The sequence below is a fragment of the Hypomesus transpacificus genome, chromosome 17 (genome assembly GCF_021917145.1).
Source record: "Hypomesus transpacificus isolate Combined female chromosome 17, fHypTra1, whole genome shotgun sequence".
In the NCBI taxonomy this organism is placed as follows: domain Eukaryota; kingdom Metazoa; phylum Chordata; class Actinopteri; order Osmeriformes; family Osmeridae; genus Hypomesus; species Hypomesus transpacificus.
Window position 1 is genome coordinate 5,417,224 of NC_061076.1, and position 16,245 is coordinate 5,433,468.

General features: G+C 47.4%; 1 protein-coding gene across 4 annotated transcripts in view; it reads left to right on the plus strand.

The window, feature by feature from the left end:
* The window catches only part of cyth1a (cytohesin 1a), a 38,985-nt gene extending 25,929 nt beyond the window's left edge, over positions 1-13,056 (plus strand). For 3 of the 4 annotated variants that reach the window (XM_047038986.1, XM_047038985.1, XM_047038987.1), the window contains exons 3-13: positions 1,100-1,164; positions 2,151-2,217; positions 2,306-2,424; positions 3,283-3,363; positions 3,727-3,839; positions 4,701-4,849; positions 5,469-5,581; positions 9,487-9,565; positions 9,701-9,769; positions 9,867-10,021; positions 10,256-13,056. In XM_047038986.1, the coding sequence (XP_046894942.1) occupies positions 1,100-1,164; positions 2,151-2,217; positions 2,306-2,424; positions 3,283-3,363; positions 3,727-3,839; positions 4,701-4,849; positions 5,469-5,581; positions 9,487-9,565; positions 9,701-9,769; positions 9,867-10,021; positions 10,256-10,334 (1,089 nt within the window). In that variant the 3' untranslated portion in view covers positions 10,335-13,056. The remainder of the gene's footprint in view (positions 1-1,099; positions 1,165-2,150; positions 2,218-2,305; positions 2,425-3,282; positions 3,364-3,726; positions 3,840-4,700; positions 4,850-5,468; positions 5,582-9,486; positions 9,566-9,700; positions 9,770-9,866; positions 10,022-10,255) is intronic. The other variant, XM_047038984.1, reaches the window with a different exon arrangement.
* Positions 13,057-16,245: the final 3,189 nt, after the last annotated feature.

Here is a 16,245-nt window from a genome sequence, read left to right on the forward strand (position 1 = left end):
CCAAGGTCCCTCCTGCACAAGCACAGCCTTTGTTTACGGAGCCAACTATCTGAGGAATGTGTTGTGATTGCGTAGGCCTTGAAAACACACATGTTCCTGATTTTGGTTCTTCCTCTACCAAGTGGTGAGGTATACGTGATGTACACACCACATGCGAAGAAGCCAGAAGATAAACAGACACGCATGTGTCAGTGTCCCTCGTCTAGGTATTTTGTCTCTGTGTTGCGTAGTGTGTGTTTATGCCATGCAGGACTAGTGGATGTGTTTCTGGCCCCCTCTCCTTAATCAAGATGAGGTAACCGAGTTTCACCCAGGAAGCCCTGTCTGCCCGCGTGCCCCTTCCGTGCCCTGATAACGTCTGGTTCAACAGTCTGAGCCGGCCTCTACCACTCTTCATCTCGGAAACGCCACCAAAATATAATCCGGTTTTACCCTCCCTAGTCCATTTGTACTGAGGTCATTCCCCAAAGTTCGTCTCTTAATGCATTTAGGAAACCAAGTCCTTGTAGAGTGGGGAGGCCCGCGGCCACATACACAGCCCGCATTATTAGATCCGATTGGTTCGTGTTGGGCTTGGTTAGGACAACAGAAGGCCGGTAGGAGAGAGACTGTTTGCCAGTCTAGAGAGTTGAAGGTGCTCCGGAGCTTTACCCCTGTGGTTGTTACACCAGTGCTGCGTTTGTCAATAGTCTGAGGAGTGCTTCTGTCCTCTTTATCTTTGTCCCAGCTATTCATTCTGATTTGTTTTGTGGTGCGCGTGACACAAAGCCAGCTGGCTGGGAGGGACTGTTGGATAGGTTCACCAGCAAACACACATTTATAAGTACACACTGTAAACCACCTACACTGTACACTGTAAACCACCTACACACACACACTGTAAACCACCTACACACACACACACTCAGGCTTCCCTCCCTTCCTCCCTCTCAGTCTCCCGCTGTCTCTCCCTCTCCCCTTCATTGAAACAGACGGAGTGTTCTCCCATAGTTCCTCTCATGTTTTGGGGGAACAATCCCCTTCCTAAAGCATCAACCAGTTCACATTCCTCCCAATCTCTCTGAACCTAACCCTCCCTCCGGTTCTGTCTGTGTTACAGCGGCTGAAGAATGAGATAGCAGAAGTGACCAGTGAGATTGAGAACCTGGGCTCCACTGAGGAGAGGTAAGACCGGCAGGGTATCAGCTAGCCTCTGTCTCTGGCCATCTATATTGACGGCTTGTTTGTCTTCTATTAACTTAGCAAATTACCCCGGTGAAATATTAATGCTGCATGTTCAGGAGCCCCACCCCTCCCCGACACTCCTTAAATTGCTTCAGCTTTTAGGGCACTTTAAATGTTTTATCATCCACTCCCCCTTGATGGGGGCCATGTGAATAATGCAAGGGGTTCTGGGTAGAGCAGACAATGGTGGGTCCCTGGGGAGTGAGGGGTCTGGAGTAGAAGATGGGAGTACTCAAGTGGGGTAGAGCTTCATTCCAGCACAACCTGGGGGCCTATTCCACAGCCACTCTCCCTTTGACCTGAAATGATCAGAGTTTTTCTCCCACACATTTAGTGGAGATGCTCACCAGACCCGTGGTCTGAACGTGGTATTGGGTTGGGAAACATCTGTGGTCTGGGTGATGTGGAGCTCCACAAACAAAAGCTGGAGGATTTCAGGAAAGAGTGGGTGGACGGGAAGACGTGGTGACCCCTGGCGGGCCACGGAGACGGCGTCGTCATGGTGACGAGGAAGACCGAGGACACACACTGACCCCCTGAATCACGCGAGGCCTGAGAAATGAGAGGTTCCCATCTGCCCGGTGTTTATCATAGCGCTGTCACCAGAGGCCCATGGGAGCCGTAGCCACGGCCTAACAGATGATAAATGTTAAGGAATATTATACTCTCAGGAAATGAAGTGAGTTAATACTGGAGGCTGGCCTTAAATCTTGTTAACTTGAGCTATTGGATCGTGATGAATCATATGCAGGATTGGTGCTGATGGGCCAGACGTCTAGGCTTACTTCCATTGTTTTTCTTCGGACAAGGATGCAACTCGCACACAATCATACATACTCACTACATAGACTCTTATTGAGCCTCAAACGGAGGGATGTTCCAAGTGTGACGCATTTGACGAGGACATTTTCCCTGTTGTGTTGCAGGAAAAACATGCAGAGGAACAAACAGGTGGCCATGGGCCGGAAGAAATTTAACATGGACCCGAAGAAGGTGAGCGTTGGGTTGCGCCTGATTTCTGTCGAGGGGGCGTGTCTGCGTGTCACTATGAGGAAGTGACCTCGCTGCTTTGTCCTCTCAGGGGATCCAGTTCCTGATTGAGAATGACCTACTGAAGAACACCAGCGATGACATCGCCCAGTTCCTGTATAAGGGGGAGGGGCTTAACAAGACCGCCATTGGCGACTACCTTGGGGAGAGGTGTGTGTGCGTGTGTGTTTGTCTTGCTGCCCGTGTATTTGTCAACATTATTTTTTTCTTCACATCTGCTTTTCGAATACACTTTCCAGATTGCATAGTTTCTGTAGTGACCCATTTTCTCCAAGTTAGTCACACCCTTGATCCTAACATCCTAACATTGTTCATGAAAACCACATTGTGGCCTTCCTACCTCAGAGATCCTTCTAGATACATTCACGTAGCCCATCTGTTTTGGATTTCCTTCTCAGCCGTGAATAATATGGTTACGCATCCAATAATTCTGGAATGTACTGTGGTGGTCATGGAGGCGGGCTTGAGGCTCAGGGTGTTTCGGTTGAAGAGATACCATCTTCTCCACTGACCACACGAGGCAGCCAACACCCAGGCTCTGCCCGGCGCAGACACCACGACAGGAGCATTGACTTCCAGCCTGGGTGTGGTCACCAGGGCCTGTCCAGGGAAGGGAGCACAGGCCCCATTATGGATGCTCCCTCTGATTGCTATCAGGACCTGGGTCTGATCCCACTGGGGTAGGGGTTCTCTGTCTGCACGCCCTGAAAGCTGCTCGGTGGCAAAACCACTGAGAGGCGGTGGGATTGGATTTGACCCTGTCAGATAGACCCTCCCCCCTCAGAGGCATCCCAGAATCCCTTGGGAGTATCACTGACAGGAAAGGGGCCCAGATGTCAGGGATGATGTCATGATATACATTAGGCGATGAGCGATAAGTGAAGTGTGTGTCTTGGACCGCCCTCAGCTGGGGTGAACTGGATGTCTATGTGTTAATAGTGACAGATGTGTGACATCAGATTCTATTAGAGATGTGAATTCTAATCTCCTCCATTTTGCCTTGTAAAGAGATGACTTCAATATCGAGGTCCTCCACGCCTTTGTGGAGCTTCACGAGTTCACAGACCTGAACCTGGTGCAGGCCCTCAGGTAAGAGATCTCAGTAGGCACGCACAATGAGGCCTCTCCAAAACTCTGCCTCTCACACACACACACACGCACGCGCACACACACAAACACACTCTGCCTCACCTTAGAAAAGCCTTGTTCCCTGTTGGCTATCCAGTTTCAGTGGGTATGGCATGTTCCCAGAGAGCTGAGCCACATATATTAACCTCATCCTGATATAGATTTGTCCTATGTTAACCTCGATGTGACGGCAGTATAGCTACTCATCATCACTTGATAGCGTTCTCTGTTTGAGACCCGCAGTCTCTTTGTGTTTCTGCTGTAACTTCTCCGTGTGTCTGTCTTTCCGTGTCGCCCTGACTGTGTGTGTTCGCCCCCTTACAGACAGTTCCTCTGGAGCTTCCGCTTGCCAGGTGAGGCTCAGAAGATCGACCGCATGATGGAGGCCTTTGCTCAGCGCTACTGCCAGTGCAACCCTGGGGTCTTCCAGTCCACGGGTACGAACACGCACCTGGTCACCCGCACACCTGGCATACCTTCGCGGTACACGCCTGGTGTGCTGTAACAGCACATGACTGGCACAGCTTTCATCCACACGCCTGGCAGTTTAACGGTACCCCAGATCGATTCTAAATCCAACCCCTTTTGAAGTACATGAACTAAATGTCCCGCTATATAAATAAAAGCTATGTAGCTATGGTCTGAAGGAAGGAGCTACCAATTCGTAAGGTTTTTTTTGACCACTTTTCTCTGTTTGCTGCCAAAATCAGAAGAGATGTACAAGTGGTTCTGTTCTCACTATGTGGCTGAGCAGACACGGGGAAGTGTTTTCTGGAAGGGTGTCTGGGATTCCGACAGGGACATGATGGCTGGCTGGATCATAGATGCAGATGGATTCATGAATCATGCACTGGCTGCTTTCTCCCCAGCCAAACTGTTCAGATAAAGTGCTGCTGTGTCAGCTGGGCTCTGACCACATTGTCTTTACACACACACACACACACACACACACACACACACACACACACACACACATGTATACCCACACACACACTCACACACATACGCGCACATGCAATCGCTAAACCACCCCCACACAACCTTTCACTCACTCCCACTCTCCTCTCACTCCTCGCTAACAAGGCTTATCTCTCTCTCAAACGGACTACAGTCCCCAAAGTGCAGCCCTTTCAGCTCTGCTCATTTACATTCATATTTAAACACTGCATTAAATACAGGGGGACATTCTGCAGTTCGAACGCCACACTATTGACTCATGTTTTTCCAGGCTCTAATCTCTGTTGGGGTGTAAGTGTGTGAATCCTCTTCATGTTTATCTGTGTGTGTGTGTGTTCCAGACACCTGTTACATCCTGTCGTTTGCCATCATCATGCTGAACACCAGCCTGCACAACCCCAACGTGAAGGACAAGCCCCCGGTGGAGCGCTTCATCTCCATGAACAGAGGCATTAACGACGGAGGAGACCTGCCCGAAGACCTGCTCAGGGTACCTGCTGCCGCGCTCCGGGCCTTCTCAGCAGGCCTCTCTTCCTCTGTCCGGACTCTGGCCCAAACCACCGCTCTCTCTCTCTCTCTCTCTCTCTCTCTCTCTCTCTCTCTCTCTCTCTCTCTCTCTCTCTCTCTCTCTCTCTCTCTCTCTCTCTCTCTCTGTCTCTGTCTCTGTCTCTGTCTCTGTCTCTGTCTCTGTCTCTGTCTCTGTCTCTGTCTCTCTCTCTCTCTGTCTCTGTCTCTCTCTCTCTCTCTGTCTCTCTCTGTGTCTCTCTCTCTCTGTGTCTCTGTCTCTCTCTCTGTGTCTCTGTCTCTCTCTCTGTGTCTCTGTCTCTCTCTCTCTCTCTCTCTCTCTCTCTCTCTCTCTCTCTCTCTCTCTCTCTCTCTCTGTGTCTCTCTCTCTCTCTGTGTCTTTGTCTCTCTCTCTCTCTCTCTCTCTCTCTCTCTCTCTCTCTCTCTCTCTCTCTCTCTCTCTCTCAACCAATGACTCGTCCACGCAGGCCCCCACTCTCTCTCAGCATCCTCCTTTCTTTAGCCCTGCTCTCTAGAGACCCCACATCTCTTGACTTCCTTTTGTCTTCCTCACCCTCCCCTTGTTTTCCTCTCCCTCCACACAGAACCTGTATGACAGCATCAAGAACGAACCGTTCAAAATCCCAGAAGACGACGGGAACGACCTCACACACACCTTCTTCAACCCGGACAGAGAGGGCTGGCTGCTGAAGCTGGGTGAGTGGGACCAGGAGCACAGATGCATGCTGGGACATGCAGTTCCCTACAGCACTGGGTCTTCACCAGGGTTAAATAACACTATAGGACTGTCCTCATCAGGGTTATAGATAACTGTTTTCCTCCCCAATGTTATATAGGACTGTCTTCACCAGGGTTACATAGGACGGTGTCCTAACCAGTGTTGTCGTGCCAATTGATGACTGTCTGAGTATGCATGTTAATCACATCATTGAATGTTGGATTCATCCAGGATTAAAAAGAAACATCTGCACTGACCAATGGGACCTCTGCTAACACCACCACGCTAAGTGTGTGTGTGTGTGTATCTGGACTAGGCGCCCATGAAGAGCATCCTCTTGTCTTCTGCATTATAGATGTGGCCTTGAGCTCAGACGACCACATGTGGAGCACTTTAATAATTCACCACTAGGCACATTCATATACTCCCTGATTCCCACTCTGGCACGCACTCACACCGTCAGACTGACATTAATACTCTCTTTTGTTTTCCTTCTAACTTCAAGAGTCTTTCAGAGTGTCTCATAGTTCTCCCTGCGGTCGGCCGTCTGGACCCTAACAGACAGAACCCCAGACTTACTGTCTCCTCTTCTTAACACCCCTCTCTTCACCGGGGTCCTTTTCTCTCTTTGTAGAGATTCACAATGACTTTGATGATGAAACAAATCACGATGGTCTGAACCGCCACTGAAATCAGTGTGAATCTTTACAACGAATGAACCCTGTGAAAGGAGGAGCTAATCATTCTCCAGAGAGGCCAGACTTGCCACTCTGATAACCAAGACAGATAATTGTGGTGAGAGGTAAATGATTGGATATAGCAGACCCCCCGAGGGGCTGCTCTCTAGTGTACTGCTTTATGATCAGTGGCCTAGTTTGAACACATGTCCTGTACACTCCACCGTGTTGACGGTTCAGACTCCCCCTCTAGTGGTCATAAAGAGAACTGTTTCTTTGTCGCCATAACCGCCTGAACCAACACCGATGGTGAAACAGGACTGACTCTGACCAAATGCCAGTTCTCCACCTTTTCAATGACTTTATATTACACGTGGGACTACAAGTGTGTGTTCAAGGCCAGAATTGTAAAGCAGTGCATTGAACTCTTCCTGTAACCAGATTAGCAGGATGTGGTGCTATGATTTATTTTATTTTTTCTCCAAATTATTTTAATTTGATTTTGTTTTCTTTCCTTCCTCGTTTGTTTGTTTGTTCCCATGATTTTGGCTGTTGTCTTTCCTCAGGAGGTATGTACACCTGCTCTTCCCAAACCTAGTTCATCTCGCAGCTCTCCGGTGCTTTGGTGGTCCACCATGCTTTCGTTCTTCCTCAATGATTTCTGTTGTACCGTACGCCTTTTTACGGTTTTTGTTTGTGGTTCATCGTTTCGGTCGAGGGCTTGTCGCTCCATTGTCCGAATCACATTCTTACACGTTTTGAATGTTTCGTTTGTCTGTTTGTCGGGTCTTCCATTGAGCTGGTGGGTTGTCCACGTGCTGCTCTGTATCTATGTGTGCCGGCCGAGTTCTGGGTGCTTGCCTGGGTCACCCGGTCTGGGTCACGGTGGCCGAGTTTGCTGCTTTGTGACCACCCTAGTGACCGGTTTGAATGTATCTCTGTATGCTGTGGTGATCAACCTATCTGGTCTTTGTTGTTTTGGGAGCTGCAGTGATCCTTTTTCTACACGAAGAGCACAAAATCATGTGAAATACTAATAACTTGGGTTTAATTAGTCATTGAAAACAAAACATTTCGAGCAAGGTATTTGGTATTATTTGATACGCATGTATACATATTTGCATGTGAAGAAACCCATGACGAGAAGTAACCTTCTAAACTGACCGACTCGGTTCGCCGATGTGTAAACCTCTTCTCTGATTGGATGGAAAGGGAACACTGCACCTTTGCCAAATAGCTGTAGCTCTGCTCTCTATGTCATGCTGGTAATGAATGTGTGGTGGGGGTTCGGGGTGGGGACGTGGCTGGGGCCTTGGCCGGGCGGGGGGGAGGAGACTGAGGTGGGCCCGTGCAGGAGAGAGGGAGTGGAGGACGGGGGACTGCAGAATTGTCATGATGGATGGAGGGATTATTGGGGTCTGATTTGACCAAGGAAGACCTGAGAGGTCCAGAGAAGTTCTTCTCATCCACGCGATGGATGTAACGATTCACGTCGATGAAGTAGACTCATTGAAGAGGCGATTGGACAAAAGCAGTGTATACAGTCCCTTTTCCCCCTTCCACCTCCACAGTCTCCTACCTGCCACCCCCCCCCCCCCCCGGCCTCCCTGCATGGGTAACCTCTCCAGCCCTCCCCTGCAGACTAGCACCCTTGCCACCCCCTCTCCAAAGTCTCCCTAGGCAACCTCCCTTGCCCTGGACGTTTTGGGGCGGGGGTCCAGCAGGGGGCGCCCAAGGTGTTGTCTCATGTCCGTTAGTGACCGAAATCGGACGTGATCATCGCTCTCAGTCTCCCGACTCAATCTCCTCTCAACCCTAGCTCTGTGGCAGTCTGGTCTTCAACTCTGTGTTTGGTGTCTTCCTTCCCGGAAATCTCTAGAATCGAATGTGTGATTAAGATGCAAAAAAATGCTGCCTGCCAATGTACAATCCTATGTGTAGACTAGGACTGGAGAGTGCTTGACAAACCCATCATGAGTCCTATTTATTGATTGGTTCTATCATATACAGTAGAATCACTGTTATATGATATCCAGTGCCTGTGTGCTGTGTTTGCCGTGATTTTAACGACTTGAACATTCACAGTTCAGTCACTGTACTGTTCTCTCTGTCTTCTGTATTCGATGGGGTGAAGGGCTGCTTGTACTAACATGGGTGGTGGTCTAACTGGTCAACTGCATAGCTATCTTGGCAGCACTTCTTAGGCATGGCATTTCCAGGCACTTCATATAAACCCGTTCGTCACCAAGGATCTGCTTGGACAGTAGCTCAGGAGGTTGTTGGCAGGGCTGTTAGCAGGTGGCTAGATTTGGCTTCATATCGTTTGTCGGTCATCTGAGTAGTCCTAGGACAGGAGTGGATCTAACCAGTCATACCAGTGGAAGATTCCCATAATGCGGAGCTGAAAAGCTTAGCCCAAAGCACCCCTCTCCCCCCGGCGTGAGCTTCCATCGGCTGCTCTGATCAGGTTTCCACAGGCAGGAAGTAGGGGTGAGGGGGGTTCAGAGGTCATCCACAGATGGCTGGGCGCCGGGTTAACCAGAGGGCCCCTGCAGAGTGTTTAAGAGGCTAAGGCTTCAGCCACGAGACACTGCCATGCCTAATCAGTAATGACGCTCCAAGATACCGCTCATTGAAAAGATGAATTAGCAAAACAAGACCTGGGATATATTTGAATGGTTTCGCTTATTGCCATCTCAACCCCTTCTCTGCCGTCTGGCTGTGAGAAGCTGTTAGGCCGCAGTCTGGAGGTGTGGGGCTCAAATTGAAGAACTCTTTGGTTTCAGACCCAGTGTACAGATAGAGCTCTGTCTGAAGCGGATCCGTAAGGTCGTTCTACTGAGTCCTGGCAGGTCTTTTACATAAGCCCACTGGAATGAAGACAGCGAGAGAGAGGCCTACGCCGAACCCTTTGGTTCCAGTAGACAGAGTGAGCGACAGTGAGGGTCTTAATGTCTGCGAGCTTCCGCTCATAAATCCTCAATCCATGACATGAGTCTGGCTAAGGTAGTCGTCTAGCTGCAATGGTGATGCTGGTGCTGGCCCCGGGGGGTATTATGGGATGTATGCGGAGACTGTTAGAGCCGTCTCATTTGTCTGTCCGTCCGCCCCCATGCATCTGTCTGCCCGTCTGCTGCTCCGCCCTCCGCTGCTCAGCGCCCCCCCTCTCCCCCGCCCCGCCTCTAACGCAGGGTCTCTGCTCCACACAGGTGGACGCGTCAAGACCTGGAAGAGACGCTGGTTCATTCTCACGGACAACTGTCTCTACTACTTTGAGTACACCACTGTGAGTACAGGGTCTGAGGTTTTGGAACGAGCGACAGTGTTTTTCCGTAAGTGTGCCCCACTTCGGGGACTTGAACAGGTTTTGCTAACCCTTCTCTTGTTCTCTTATGTATGCGTGCACAATGTCTCTCTGCAGGACAAAGAGCCTCGAGGCATCATTCCTCTGGAGAACTTGAGCATCAGAGAGGTGGAGGACAAGAAGCCTGTAAGAACAGCCCCCTCTGGTGGACAACTCATACAATACACACACAGACACCACACATCCAAGTTCATAATCCAAACCTCCTTTACTTTCCCCGTAGAACTGCTTTGAGCTCTTCATCCCAGACAACAAGGACCAGGTGATCAAAGCCTGCAAGACCGAGGCCGATGGACGGGTCGTCGAGGGCAACCACAGCGTCTACCGCATCTCTGCCCCCACCCTGGAGGAGAAGGATGACTGGATGAACAGCATCAAGTGAGTCCCTCAGGCTGACTGCGTGTGGACCCGTGTGACTCGGACGTGTTTGCGTTGTCATGCAGAGTAAAGGTGAACGCGCCCATTAGTGTCAACCCGTCCCGTGCCGTTCTTTTGGGGAAAAGAGAGATGGACGACTAAGGGCCTATAGGGCTCTCGGCAGGTGCGCCTTGCTCTTTCGTTTTGGTTCTCCGATCACCTCTTCTCTCTTTTCTTCTCCCCTTCCTCCCGCAGAGCGGCCATCAGCAGGGATCCCTTCTATGATATGCTGGCTGCCAGGAAGAAGAAGGTCTCGTCCATGAAGAGGCACTAGAGATAAACACCACTCCCGTCTCGCACTTGACAGATAGGGGCCGGGGGGAGGACGCCCACTAGCCTGGCTCCTCTGGGGTCTCCCCTCCCCCCCTCCCCCCTCATTACCGCAGAGGCTCCCAGGGATGTCTTGCTCTTGCTTTGGGACACTACACAGGCTATAGTACAGGCAGCATGCTGAATCTCGACATAGAACCAGGCTCCAAACCCCTAAAGCCTCCTGCTCGCTGTATGAATGTTCACACTCGACCCTTTTTCTGTGTGAGCCCCCAGCCCTCAAAGAGACCCTTTTCTCATGCTTTACCGGCAACACACACACACACATGCATACACACACTCGTATAGCTACATATACACCATTGAAACTCAGCAGGTCTGACAGTGTGTCATCCCAACCAAAATAATCTTACTAGCTTTTGGAAAGAAAACTGAGCTTTTCTTGTGTACTTTCATTTTTAGGGTAATATGTGTCTATTTTTCCAGCTTTTACTGTTTGTCCTCTCAGTCCTCCACTCTTTGTTTGCTTTTTAAGGACCTTTTGAGAAAACTGAGGGGAAATAGAGGTTTAATTTGCCAACTTTGTTTGTGATTTTGTAGAAAAGTGGTGAAAAAAAACTACTAAAATATTTCAAAGTTGCCTCTCAGGAGATTGTTACGATGTTCTGTATCAGGAAAGATGGGAGTTCCAGTCAAAACCTTCACTCAGTACCCTTGTCTTATTTCTGAAATGTAACAGGCTGATAATGCTTAACCTCAGTTGAAAGGAAGACAGTATGGATTTAGAGAGTCGTTGAATGAATGCACAGGAGCGTAAATGTCACATGGTTGTTGTGTTTGGGTAGGGTCTTATAGTAAGACAACTAGGACTGTGTTCATTTCCTGGCTAGCCTGGAAGTGCATTCTGGGTACAGGTGTCTTCCGGACTGGTAATATTCAGTCAGGGCAGAGCTTCTCCCAGAAGCTTACCTAGGGGTTAGGGTGTCTAGAACCCCAGCTATTGTCCTCATCTACTCTCTCTGTCTCTCACTATCCCCCTCACTCAGTACCCATAAGATCATTCAAGGGTCAGTGAAGCAGATGCAGTTTAAGATGTTCCCAGCCCGCCGTGGCACACTTTATGATATGTGACCTATCATGCTGCTGGTAACAAATTCACCGACAGATGGTCTTTCCCAGTCAAGCTGCTTTCAACCTAGTAACCGTGTAGGACCGCCTCTTCATCACCTCTCCACGCAATCCTGTCTGATACTCAACCCGGATTGACCGTTGGACATATCTTATCCCTCACGCTATTACAACACCATCAGCAGCCATTGATGCAAGGCAAGATGGATCCATGATTGATGTTGTTTATGCCAAATAAACATTCAGACCCAACCCTCTGAATGTTGCAGCAGAAATCAAGACTCATTAGACCAAGCAACTTTTTTTCTTTTTCCTCCAATCCTATATTGTGCAATGTTGGTGAGCCTGTGCGAATTGTAGCCTCGGTTTCCTGTTCTTAGCTGACGGGAGGGGCACCCGGTGTGGTCTTCTGCAGCTAGAGCCCATCTGCTTCAAGGTTCGACATGTTGTGCGTTAAGAGAGGCTCTTCGGCACACCTCGGTTGTAACGAGTGGTTATTTGAGTTACTGTTGCCTTTCTCTCAGCGCTAAGCAGTCCGACCATTCTCCTCTGACCTCTGCCATCAACAAGGCCTTTTCACCCAGAGAACTGCTGGTCACTGGATATTTTAACTTTTTCAAGCCGTTCTCTGCAAACCCTAGAGATGGTTGTGTGTTAAAATTCCAACCAGCCAGTCTGGCGCCAAAAACCAGGCCATGTTCAAAGTCGCTTAAAACACCTTTGTTACCCCATTTTGATGCTGGGGTTGAACTTCAGAAGATCGTCTTGACCATGTCTCTACATGCACAAATGCATTGAGTGGCTGCCACGCGATCTGCTAATTAGATATTTGCGTTAACTTGCAGTGAACAGGGTTACCTAATAAAGTGGACGGTGAGTTGAGATGAGTCTCATAAGTCAGACAACAATGTAATTGTTGTAGATGCTTTAAAACTGTTCAAGCAGATCTTAAAAATCACAGAATGTCAATTTGCTCTCAACAACATTGTGCTTACGTGTGAAATTATACAACACTGCTTATTGTATCAGAAAAAACATACTATACGGAGATCTTTAGTACCACTGAAATGCTGTCATGTGCTGAGGTTACAAGCCAGTGAGCAGTGAAAGATGTTTGACATGTCTTTTGGTAAACATCAATCTGCTTTTTTTTCTTTTATTGTGAGTGAAAATTTGCTACATGATGCAAAGTTTACCACAGGTGTAAGAAGGCACAGTTTTGTTAGTGCACAAAGCCATTTCCTCTATGATGTCATCAGTGCCTGTCTGCTATTGGTCATAGCTTGTTTGCTTCTGGTTTAGTTGCTTGCCCCTTGCAGTGCACTGATGCCGCCGAGTAACAATGCAGGATGAATTGGAAAACAATCATAATTCTAGACAGTATTGTTTTATTTATCAAGGTTGTATATACTTAAATGTATAGTGGGTATTTGTCTCAATTTTTATATGTCATTTTGAGTTGATCTAGCAGTATATTATTAGCCGAGTGCCATTTTCCTTTTTTTCTTCAGTCATTAAGTAGTGTTTGATTTATATCAGGTTTCTATCATTGCCATGTAATCAAGCTAAAAGGAAGTTAATAAAAATTGTTAAAACAATTGTCTGCTTTCCAGTTAAGGTAACGTCTTAAACCATGTCTTAATACTCATTTTCCATTGTGTAATTTCTCAGCTGTGGAGTCATTCTTGACATCTCCAGCAGGTGGCAGTGCTATCCTGTTCTGGCACTGGACGAGAGCACACTGTCACTAGATCAGTGACCAGCTGGCAGTTATAAAAACAAAGACAAAGGTAAAGGCAAAGGTAAAAGAAGAAGAAAAAAAAAAGTCTCAGACTAAAAGCCACGTTTTTAGACGGGAACTTCCTGACTTTGCTGTAGGTCAGAGCAGGGCAGAGAGGAACTACCAGGATGAACACACGTGAACACACAGGAGGATCATGTATCTAATCAACCTGGGAGCTTCTTTGCTCACTTGATAAGTGAACTACAAACAGTTACTGAGAAACATAACATCCAATATTTTCATGACTTTTCTACATCTGTTCGATTACAGGCCAACATTCCCAAGTCCTTACACTAACCCTAACCCTAACTGACTGAGAAATATCAATATGTACAATTGAACGAGTATCACATTAAATGTTGCCTGGAAAAATAATCAATACAGATTTACTCAATGAAGGGGACGATGCTGGAAAGAACACTGAATTAATTGTGATGTGTGTCTGTTTTCAGAAAAACACATTATGATGGATAATGAATGCATAATAGTTTTTAGATTCAATTTCCAAAACCTGTTGGTAAAGGTGAAAGGTATACTGTGAGTTAAGCAATGTTTAACTTGCTTTTCAAGAACTACAAAACTTTCAACAAAGCCATATTTCAATTGAAGGAAACAAAACCCTTAACAAGAAGTTGAGGATGTGCTTCTCAGATGTACAAAGGAGCCAACAGTGACTTCTATGTCTTATCTGTTTATCTGTTTTCATAGTACTGGACTCAAACAGCCATCCAGGAAGTGCTCTTTAAAAAAGAGTTTCCTTAATCATGTTGATATGGTCCAACTGAAACATTGGTTTATTCACATGGTAAAAACACTGTGATCAGGAAGTTTGGCCGCTCTCTGCTTGTATAGGGAGGTGACCTTAACAGATGCGGGAAAAGGAAGGCTGATGCCAGAGAGAGAGAGAGGACTAGGGAGGGAGGGAGTGGTAGACTAAAGCTAGAGGGATTTCTTTGTTTTTGTGATTGCATGCTGTTTTTCTCCCCTCTTCCCTGCTTCCTATTGTGGAAAGCAGAGAATGTGCAGATATGCAGCATGTCCACCATTTCTCAGGGATCTTCTCATTACATTTGAATCATTTAACAGGACACTTATCTATATTGACTCGCAATAAGTACTGAGCAGTGATTTGAGATGTAGTCTGGGAGTAAACACAATGAGAAGCATGCAAGAGATCTACAGACGGTAACCATATTATAGCCCGCCTGCTTGTCCGTTTGGGATCACAAGACCCATGTAATGCCCCTCCTGAAAACAGCACCCAAGGACTCCCTACTATAGTCTGTCTACTGGACACGCACCACACTTGTGTCATCACATTCCATCCCAGATGCATTCAACTTGCTGTGTGTGTGTGTGTGTGTTTAAAGGACTGCATTGTGGTTTGTGCTGATGAGGGAGGGAGAGAGAGACTGGCCACGCTGCATGTCTCTTGGAGCCTGCAGGATCTTCCATCTCCTCCTCTTAAGTGGATCCATGTGACATTACAAGTCCTCCAATTAAGGCCAGGCCGTTTCCCAGAAGTGCGGCGGCCTCCCCCCGCCTGCAGGCCCACCGAGGTGGGAGAGGGGCGCACCCCACCGGGCGGGGGTCTGACCTCCACTGGCATGGAGGAACCTCTGCCAACAGGATACTCGCTGTGTTTACGCCCGCCTCCACAGGCACCCAGACAAAAGCATGCACACACACACACACACACATAGTATCACAGTTTCTAGTAACCTAGACATAGTGTGCAAAAATACCATTCAAGATTTGTATTTGTATTTTCGGAATGAAGGGCTGTAACCTTTTCAAGATCATCAGTATTCTGGAACAAAGTCAGAGCAGACCACAGACCCAACAACTCTCTGACATCCAGGAACACCAGTCACTGTGGTGTTCCTATCATCTTGTTGATGAAACAAGCCTGCCACGCAGACTGACTGGAGCCCCCAGTTCACTGACACGTCAGCTAAGTTACAGTGAGATGACAGGCTCTCTACCGTGGGTTTAATACGTAGCATCAAAGCAATGTATTGAGCGGCCTGAGATTCTGAGAAACAAAGCACCCAACAGACACAGATGCACACACAATGTCGAACTCTAGCTAGTCTATTTACAGCTGGTTTGTGTTTCAATTTATCTCTGTGAATCCTTTTCACATTCCTCCAGGAATATTATGCCTTACTCCTGGAATTCACTCCTGGGACGGATTTCTGAGAAAGAGAGTTCATGATAATAACACTAGCACACACTCGGAGCTATTGAGGCCACAAAGAGTGGATAAGACAAGCAAGAAAAGACTTGCATGCTTTAACCTTGACACTCCCCTCTTCCCAGTGCTTCTATTTCATTTCAATTGAACATTTCCAAACTCTGCACACCATCTGTAAATGTGCATAGTCTATTCACAAATCAAAACGAAGATTTTATATTTAAATCAAAGGCAAACTCACTTCAGTTCAGGGAAACGTATTATTATTATAGGATTCATGTGTTTTTAATGACTAGCGCAAATGTCATTTGAAATGAGATTTCCTATGACATTTTTCTTATCACTCGTTTCGACAAAAACAGTGACAAAGGACTGGTTGACATAAATATGTGGCCAAGATGATCAGAATTTGATACAAGTACAGTACATTGCATTTGCTGATTAGATTCGACACACTGATTTTGAATGTCATACACGCAGTCTAGGTTGGCACATTGAAACTATCATTTTGCATGAAACTGTTTTATGATGTGTGTTTCTAGCCCCACTTTATCTTAGCAGGGGGACCTGCATGTCATTTTGGATAAAAACTTTTGCGAAATGAATATATAATTATAATTTACTTGTTCTTGCAGACAAAGGACCCACTTTTTGACACACAAAAACACTAACCTGGATCATATAAGCATACCAAGGTATCAGATATCCTCTTGGCCAGTCACCAGGTAGAATGACACCTTTACTGTGTGAAAGCCTCATAATACATCTCTTTGTTCCATTCAGGGAGAATGAACAGACAGACGCATC